General features: G+C 31.8%; 1 protein-coding gene across 1 annotated transcript; it reads left to right on the top strand.

The window, feature by feature from the left end:
- The first annotated feature begins 2,680 nt into the window (after nt 1–2,680).
- LOC134685688 (uncharacterized) lies at nt 2,681–9,840 on the top strand. Its single transcript, XM_063545666.1, has 3 exons — nt 2,681–3,086; nt 7,118–7,309; nt 9,244–9,840. The coding sequence occupies exons 1-3, from the start codon at nt 2,804–2,806 to the stop codon at nt 9,477–9,479; spliced, it is 711 nt and encodes a 236-aa protein (XP_063401736.1). The 5' UTR covers nt 2,681–2,803; the 3' UTR covers nt 9,480–9,840.
- The last annotated feature ends 474 nt before the right edge of the window (nt 9,841–10,314 follow it).

Here is a 10,314-nt window from a genome sequence, read left to right as displayed (position 1 = left end):
GTATTGTTATGCGTTTACTTTTCTACATTGGCTAGAGGTATAGGGGGAGGGTTGAGATCTCACAAACATGTTTAACCCCGCCGCATTTTTGCACCTGTCCCAAGTCAGGAGCCTCTGGTCTTTGTAAGTCTTGTATTATTTTAATTTTAGTTTCTCGTGTACAATTTGGAAATTAGTATGGCGTTCATTATCACTGAACTAGTATATATTTGTTTAGGGGCCTGCCGAAGGACGCCCCCGGGTTCGGAAATTGCTCGCTACATTGAAGACCTATTGACGACCTTCTGCTGTTGTTTTTTTTCTATGGGCGGGTTGTTGTCTCTTTGACACATTCCCCATTTCCATTCTCAATTTTATTTAAAATAATGAACTGCTTTAACCCTTACGGAGCACCTGAGACAACCCCAGTTTTAGCTTGAGTTGGTATTGCTCAGTCTTTTGAATTTTTATGTTGTGTTTTTGTACTATTTTGTGCTCGTCTTCTTTTTTATTCATGCCTTTGTCAGTTCGATTTATGAGTTGAATATCCTGCGCCTCTCTTAGGAAATTTCTATAGTTTAATACACTTAGCTAAATCATAAATTATGACTATATTTGATACGTTTCATTCTTTGTTACCCTTTGTTATAGTCAGTACCTTGGAAGACCACACTTATTGAAGGTATTTCAATATACACAATTTATTTAGAACGGAAAAGGATAATGATATACATGTTATATGATAATTTGTACAAAGTTGTAGCAGTTTTGTCTTTCTAATTATGAGTAATTTCCAGAAAGCAACTATTCTGACTTGGTTAAAAACATCAGATTTAAGGAAATCGGCAAAGTTCACCATACATGGTACAACTTTGATGTACATTCTTTGAAACGTAGAATATACCTATAAAATGACTGATAGTACAGATGAAAACCCAGTTGAAATAGAACAAAAGAATCAAAGCTCTTTGTTAGAGAAGGTGATAAATGCTAACTGTAATGTTTACTATAGTAACAAAATTTTTAAAAGTTAAAAGAAACAAATAAAACGTCAATTTTCTTCTCAATTACGAAGTGTTTTATCTTAAAAACACCATTTGCATAAGTTTTCAATTTATCTATTATATAGTAATGCAGAACAATTAGATATCAAGTCGACGACATGGGTAACTATCAAGTTGTATGTAGAAAATGTATAACCTCCGATTAAAAAAAATATACCACGGACGGAGAACATATCAATCTATTAGTTCAGTAATTTTCGTGTCTGCCCTTCCATTATGTGACTCAAGAGAAAATCCCCCAAAATGGGTAACAATTGTATCGAAAAGAGAAAATCGAGTACACCTTTTTATATATGTATACTTTATCTGTAAAACGTACAAAGCAAGAATATTTCATACATCGTCTCGCTTCAGATTCTATCGTTTTTATATATCAAAGCTACAGGTTGACTTTATAAGATAAAATAAAAAAATCACAACTACATACGAAAAGATAAAATATATGGTCCAAGCGAAATACCTATCCAAGGAATCACAAAAACATAGTAGGTGTGCTCGAATAGCTATTTGATTACTAAAAGTACTTGGCGACAGTCTTTCAGTTGGAAGATGAAAATGCATATCTTCGAAATATATATTTTTGTGTGTGATAACTAGGGTTTATAATTTTCAACCACTAAATATGTTAGTCTGCCCTTCCACGAAATATTAATTAGATTTTTTTTTTAAATATTTAAGAATTTTCGAAAATTCCACCTGACAATCGATCAGACAATAGTTTTAAGTTGAATCAATGCAGACAAGATCATCAAATGATGCTCATTAGCTAGTAGTTACATTTGTCTTTTAAAATACAACTGACATACAAGAAGGATCGTAATGGTGCTACTGCTATATGGATAAATTTATCGGTTTTCAAGAGCAAAATTGGCAGCGCTTAAACGCTACAATGGCTACCATTTCTACGAGTGTGAAAATGAACTGGCGTAATTTGGAGATAATTTTGACGAAGTAGAATTCTGATTGAGTAGGATTCGTTTATATTGTTATTTGTCAAAAACCCCTAATTCATTACCATACATTTTTGTCTATCTGATGAGTTAAGCCTTTTCAACTGATTTTTATAGTTCGTTCTTATGTTGTACTGTTATACCACTGTCCCAGGTTATGGAGAGGGTTGGGATCCCGCTAACATGTTTAACATTGCCACATTATTTATGTATGTGCCTGTCCCAAGGTCAGGAGCCTGTAATTCAGTGGTTGTCGTTTGTTTATGTGTTACATATTTGTTTTTCGTTAATTTTTTTAACATATAAGGCCGTTAGTTTTCTCGTTTGAATTGTTTTACATTGTCTTATCGGGGCCTTTTATAGCTGACTATGCGGTATGGGCTTTGCTCATTGTTGAAGACCGTACGGTAACCTATAGTTGTTAATGTTTGCCTCATTTTGGTCTTTTGTGGATAGTTGTCTCATTGGCAATCATACCACATCTTCTTTTTTATATTGAATATATAATATTAGGTATAATCATTGCATCAAACATCTCAACCTGTATACAGAATATCAATAGGTAAATTCAGTTTTACTTTTTTTCACGATACTAAATATAGCGTGTGAAAGTTAAGTTTTAAACGGATGTATAGTATAAGATAAAGACAAATACCGTCACTGTTAAGCCGGAAAATGACCATTGATTCATTGTGATTCACCAGTAAGTACGAGATGAACATCCTCTGTCAGTGACAATGTTACGACATATTTATACGTACGTGTGCTTCAATTAAATTGTTTAGTTGTACTTAATTTACCTTGCATGTCATGGATAGCCCTTACTATAACGTTAACTCTGTTCGCGGTAAAAATTTGAAAGGACCCCGTGGAGTTACTGCAGAGCAGGTTAATCAATATGAAAGTTTAAAACGTGGTATAGATAATAATATTGACACTTATGATGATCTACAATTAAAAAAAGACAACTTACATGTCAAGGAATTGAAATCAAACAAAAAATATTGGTTGTGCTGTTTACTGGGATTATTTATTGGATGCTGTGTTGCAAGTTCTGTGTTTTTGGCTGTTATATTGACTAGAAATAATAATGGTGAGTAAAAAAAATCAATTTAATCGGTGATAAAACACTACCATCTATTTTTGTTCATTTACCCTTCAGAAAAAAACTGTTAATTTTGAAAATAAGTAAACTGAAAACGGCAAATAGAAAAGTGGTTTTGAACAGATATTATTCTAATATCTATAATAAATTGAAATACCAAAAACAATCAATTTTTTGTAACATAATCATTATGTACAACCAACCTCATTTTGAGTCGATTTCAATCTTTCAGTTAGGTTTATCCTCCTGTCTACCTCATACAGCGGCTAAACTGTAACGTTTGAAATAAGAAAATTTAAAACTCTCAATTTATTACATGTAGTCATATTTGCTTTATTGCTTGCACATACATGTATCAAGAAAAAAATCCTAAATTTTAAAAAAATTGTTTCAAACAAAATCTTGATACATGTAGACGACAATATTTTTGTTTACTTCCGATTCTTTAAGTACTATTTTCTTTAACTGTTTAAGTACTATAAAGATGGATACAACATTAATCTAAACTCCGCCCACTCACGTGATACTCACGCTAACAACGTACTGACCGTCAGGAAATTGAACGCTGTCCGAAATAATTTGTATCAACTCCATGCAACAATTGAGAATTTTAAATTGCCAACAACATTCTTTCAAAAAATATGAAAATATTAACATAAATTGCAAAAATCGATAAATATTGCGGATAACCTTCAGAATAGAAAACGACCTTTGCTCAAGAAGCATAGGACCGTTTTGAAATAACTCATCAAATCAATACATTTGAAAATATTAAATATGGTATACATGTACGTTTAAACGAAGTTCAATAACACAAGAAATGATCAACCTACGCAGAATATCTAAAACAAAATAATAGGTGATATCCGCCTTGGTGGAATCAGGGAATAGCAAATTATGAGTATTGGGGGACAGTGAGTCTAACAGATATACAATGCTTCTTTTTCAATTCATTTTAAGATACAAATACAGCATTATGAAATTATAAATACCATATTTAATATACATAATGTACATTCTTACAACTGAAGTAAGCTACTATTATAAAAATTAAAAACATTGAAGTTTTTTCAATTTCCTCAGGTTTAAATTATACCTTAGTTTATTTGAATCTTTTTAATGAGTTTATTAGAATTGTAAATCAGTAAACTACTGTGTCTCTGATCATTGTCGTCAACTAACATATATCAATAGAGGTTACAATATGTTACAACTTCCACCAACATACTATATAATTGACAAGTTGACTCCTTATTAGCAGTCGAGTATAAGAGAAATAAATTGTTTTTTTGTGTAATAAATTCATAGGTCAAACGTAAGAGAATGTTAAATACTTAAAATATTTAAATCTTATTGTATTGCCGATGAGAAATCTTGTATAATTATCATGTATTATTTCGCTCTATTTAAGTTTCTCAGTTTCAAAGGAAATATGTAGTGCATGCACTGACCGATTTACACCAGATTATTGAAATGTTGACACTGTTTAACAATTTTATATAATTCTATTGCGCATGTTTTTGTTTTCGGTTTTAAGTTTTCCAGTTACATTGTGACAGAGCATATGGTTCAAAGAAGACGACACCAATATTACGTCCATACGCATTGCTATGAATTGAAATCGATACTTGTTCAGACAAGACTGTAATTAGTTTGGTCATGTTTTTCATTTTTCTTGTTCGCCCATATCTGGCTATATGCTAGTATATTTGAAAAGTAGGAGAAAGGTTTGAATACGATGTCTATGTGTTTACGTTTCTTCCCCTTTGCACAATTAGCAGTTTCAATAATATTACGCTTTGTGCGTAATGAAATATTTGCAAACAGTTTTACTCTAACTAGGTAGGTACCACTGGTTTTAAACACCAAGATCCTGAAGATGCCACAATCTATGATACTTGTTATGTAACTACAGTTCGCGAAAAGTTGAAACTCCTTCAAGACAAAATGTAAAATCACAAGAAAAAACTGACTTCAGAAGAACATTCAAAATAGAAAGTCCGTAATCAAATGGCAAAATCAAAAGCTCCCACTTCAAACGAATTGATAACAAATGCCATTTTCCTGACTAGGTACAAGTATTTTCTTATATAGACAATTGATCTTGGAGGGTTTTAACCGAAGTGTCCATTCTATTTTATTCTTTTTAGGGCCGAATATACCTGGTGATTATTTAAGACATACGTGAGGTACGAATGTACATTAGACATTTTTTTTCGTAAAAAAGCGTTATCGGTTTCGCCTGTGCCTTTCCTCAACAGCCTAGCACTGCATCAAAGGGAATACAACGGATTTGTAACTTCAAATATGCTTGATATGCTTTTAATGCTTTTAATGCTTTATAAATATGTTGACCTCCTTCGGTTTTGGTAGTAAAAAAGAGAAAGACGTATAATTTCTGTCGTGCATAACACTCGTACATACAATATATATCGATTTACATTTCATCATATTGATATTGTATCATCCAGATGGGCGACACAAAAAGAGGAAGTCTTTTGAAACTCATTCGCCGCCTTCCCTCTTCATCAAGCTTCATATACAGAATACCTTATAATCGGTACGAATCAAATACCAAGCAAAGATATTATGTCAAATTCTAAATATTGATTAATAAAACCATTAACGTATAGCTTTTCCGAGATAACAATGCACTAAACTAAATACTTTAAAAAATGTTGGTCTAACATGACAAGGCTGATAATCCCATATTAGTCCAGCCTTACGTCACTTGATTTGACTGATATGGGGATATAAGTCGGGGAAGTGAGGGTGGGGGTTCGTATATCGGAATTATATGATAAACAGATGAATGCAGACCTTTTTTCATAATCGTCCGGTCGACTTGCGCCTCGGGATAAATGGGCGTCTCCTTTAAAACATCTTTGTCATATGCTCTCTGGTGCATAGTAGACTGAAAGCAATATTTTGTTTAAATATTAGTTTAATCTGCATGTACCGCAACGTCATGAACAAACGAGAAGTTAATAATTTATATCGATCACATATTTTACTAGTTATATAAATATAAATCTTATAGCTGTTCACAACATAATCTTGATAATACTGTTTTTTTCAGCTTATCCTTATAAATGACCGTTTAATCTTATATGTCATGTATTAAAAAATATAGGAATTAAATGGGTTTTTTTTTACGATATTATTATTTTTTGCATACCGGATATTGTAATTCCTTCAATATTAGTACATGTATACATATCATATGTTTAGTATGACGTCCATTCTTTACTAAACTAGAACATGGTCAGCCTCTGGGCGCTGAGTTGAAGACCCATTCGTGGCCTTTTGCTCTTCTTTGCTCTTTAGTCGGATTGATGTCTCTTTGACTCTCCATTTCCATTCTCAATTTTACTTTGATATCTTGAGAGGCGAGAGTTATGTTTAACTTGCCTTTACATGTATACTGCCTTTATGTACGAAATGAAGTGTTCTTAAAAGCCATGTAAATGAATGGAAACAACTTTTAACTGAAGACCACTCTTTTGCTGTAGAAAAGAAGGATGCACGTTTAACCTTTTTTTTTTTTTACTTTTTTTTTTTTTTTTTTTTTTTTACTAAAATCCAACTTACATTAATTTCATAAACTTGAAAGTAGAAACTCATTACGCAATAATGGGAATATTAGTCTAATATTACAGCAATTACATACAATGTACATGTTAATGTCCTGTCAACAAATTGATTTAGTGAGGATAGATGAAGGGATATAACTAACATGGACTGACGAAAACGGACTGTGTTTATATGGTAATCGTTGGATATAACTAAAAACATCGGAACCTTTTATTTGAAATTGGGTAGTATTTATGCAATATTCTTGATCATACCAATTATACAATTGATATTTCAGAGAAGGTTTTAAAAAGCAAGAAATGAAATGCAGAGAAACATTGCTATCGATTTAGTAATTTTAGATATGGTGTGTACCCTTTACTGTTTAATGTCTAAAGAATTAATATTGTGTTCTGTTATTATTTATTCGTACTATTTTTTTACAGAATGTATGGCATTAAGCGACAGGTGTCCTGTTTCCAATGGTTACATATTGTATGCTGATTTATGTTTTTGCTTTAAGTACATTAACACAGAGTTACGGTATGATAATGCCACGATGCAATGTTTGTTCGATGGAGCTGAGCTAGCAAGAATAGACACAGAAGTCTTACAAAAAAGAATGGAAACATATCTAGGTATGGTTAAATGCCAATGTACAACCGGATCATTTTCTAACATGAGCAACACGATCGGTGCCTCATGAAGAGCAGGATTTGCTTATCATTCTTTAGCACCCGAAATCAACCCTGTTTTTTTAGGTTTCGTGTTGCACGCCGCACGGTTGCCTTAAATTGCTTAACTCGGCTTCATTTGAATATTTTGTGGAAAGTTGTCTTATTGGTAATCATACCATATCTCCTTATTTCTATAAGATAAATTCCCGATCTTTGATTGTTCCTACATTATATATATATAAATATATCAAATGCGTTTTGTTTAAATATACTTTTTCACTTTTTTGGTCTATTGGAAAATGTTGTTTGTGCTGTTATTAGACCCTTCTACAACGAAATTTGTTTGACATGCACACGTATAAAATTTGCGGTTTTTATCCAATGCAATCATAGGTTTGAACGTAGATTTCAATTTAGACTCGCATATATGTATATATATATATATATATAGAATATTTATGGAATGGAGACGATTTAGAGATTGACATTTTGTATAGACACCTACCATATGTGAAGAATTTATATTGTACTTTGGTTATTTTTGTAGTTGGTTTCTGATTCTTTGATATTCACTCTTTAATTCACATAGAACCATTAAACCCTCGTTTTCATATAGAAAACGGTAGAGATATCCAATTTTGCTAGTATGTTGCCTCGTTCTATTTTTATTTTAATAAGTCTGAATTGGAAGCATATTGAAAACAATATTTTTATTCTTCATAAAGAACATAAGCACCCTTTTAATACACGTCAAACACATCAATTAGAAACACTGATTTTTTTCATCGAAAAATCGACATGTATGAAATACTGATGGAGGCTCAAAAAGTAATTTTTAACAGACTCCAGTTTATTTGATAACATGTCTGCCAATTTATAAAAAAAAAAATGGTTTTATGAAAGCATTTCCTTTCAAAATTTTAGATATATTTTGTATTTGTAAAGGAAAAGCTTAATTCTATAATTTTGCAATAAATGCACTCCAAGGATACCTGCATCTCTCAGAAACTCAGATACAACATGTAGGGTGAAATAATAACTCTATAATAAATACTAACGAAACTGAAAGTTTCTGTTTTGTGTCTTACTAGGGAAGAAGTTTGTTATTATTTTAGTTTTTACCTTCATTTTACGTTCATTTTAGAAAGAAAAAACGTGTTCACAATTGAAAAACCAGACGAATTCGATCACTAAAAAGATAAAATCATAATTGGACAGCATACCTATCTTTTTTGCATTTATAACTTGTTCATGCATATTCATCTACATGTACCTATTTTATAAACACATAATAACACAAAGCAACAGAGGTTTCGTACAGAGTAATGAATGACTAAAACATGGAAGCGTGTAGCAATCACATCGTTTGATACATTTTTTTGGTTACTTATAAATAACACATTTTGATTTGCTTAAAACTAGTACCCAACAGTATTGGTTCCCGTTGTTCAATACAATCATGTAAGTATATAGACCCGTTTCGAAAGCAAACAGCAATATTATGTGGTTTATACGCAATGGTGGTATTAACATGCAAAAAGTTTTCGGAATATCGGATCCGCAATGCTGTTTAGATTCGTCATTTACAACAAGTGTATCAGGCATTTTTCCATTTAATATTCGAGCGTTACTAATGGTTTAGACCAAAAAACGCGTCTGTATTTGTAAGGCTGGTATTTTATGATGAGTTTTAGTACACAATAATGGAATCGTTTTCACTCCGTCTAAACTGATTACTAGTAGTTTTGACGTATTTAACGCCTTTTGAATTGTATGTTGATTGTCAATAAGAAACTTTTATCTATTATAAATACAATCATTCACTTATCCTAAGATATCTATTGCTGCTAAATGATTTTTCAACATACATATATCCACATTAATGTACATTTCAGACACAGTTGACAACGGTGAAGTGTGGATTCAAGGTTTGTTAGACAACACTAGTGGAACATCTGTTTGGAAATATAACGATGGAACGGAAATGACGTATTTTAATTGGAACTCAGCATTAAACCAACCGCAACTCACGCCTGGTGAAATATACGTGCTAATTAGGAAATCACAGGGATATAGGTGGCACGATGGACATGCATTTGCTCGTCTGGGAACATTGTGTCAAATTGTATAACATTTTACTTACCGTAAATTATTGAGAACAGTGTCAAACTTGTATACACATTTAAACTATAATAGATTGAAATCAATATTGTAAAATCCATGAAATGTTTGGTGGTTATAAATGCCTTGTATCTGGTTTATAAATCTGACCAAACATACGGAAAAGTGACAATAAAATGTTACGCAAATGAACACATACCAGAATATGACTAAGACACATAAAGTATTTAAACACCTCTTGAATTTATATTGATAGACAATTGGAAACTAGGACATACAATAAACACAAATAATTTTTCCTATTGTAAACTTCATGTTTTAGCAGTTCTATTTCATTAAAAATGTCGGAAGTTTACAATAGATTTGACATTACTAAAAATAAATAAGACTGGCCCAGAAAGTTTCCACAAATTATGTTCATTCCACCGACATTCATTGTTCAATCATTATTTTTATGAAATGACATTATTCGGGTATTTAAGATAGACAATTTTCATATCACATGTCAAACTTCATGTACAAGTCGTGGGGAGTTTAAGCCATCACATTTATCATATATTCTAGTTTTTAGTCGTCACTGTCAAGGAAAACATGAAGAAATAAGAGGCCGTTACTATTTTTGTACGAAGTATAATTAATCATAATATACTGGGATACAAGACAAAAGTAAAATCACAAAAATACTGAACTCCTAGGAAAATTCAAAAAGGAAAGTCCCTAATCAAATGGCAATATCAAGAGCTTACAACATTAAACGAATGAATAACAGCTGTCATATTCCTGATTTGGTGCAGGCATTTTCTTATGTAGAAAGTGGTGGATTAAATCTAGTTTATAGCTAGCTA

The sequence above is a fragment of the Mytilus trossulus genome, chromosome 9 (assembly GCF_036588685.1).
Source record: "Mytilus trossulus isolate FHL-02 chromosome 9, PNRI_Mtr1.1.1.hap1, whole genome shotgun sequence".
NCBI lineage: Eukaryota > Metazoa > Mollusca > Bivalvia > Mytilida > Mytilidae > Mytilus > Mytilus trossulus.
This window is presented reverse-complemented; position numbering and strand designations above follow the sequence as displayed.

What these genes read in the sequence shown, in the direction of transcription:
- LOC134685688 (XM_063545666.1), top strand. Translation starts at nt 2,804, where the DNA reads ATGGATAGCCCTTACTATAACGTTAACTCTGTTCGCGGTAAAAATTTG. An exon ending in ATTGACTAGAAATAATAATG is followed by an intron (nt 3,087 to 7,117) that starts GTGAGTAAAAAA and finishes ATTTTTTTACAG; the next exon opens with AATGTATGGCATTAAGCGAC. An exon ending in AAGAATGGAAACATATCTAG is followed by an intron (nt 7,310 to 9,243) that starts GTATGGTTAAAT and finishes TGTACATTTCAG; the next exon opens with ACACAGTTGACAACGGTGAA.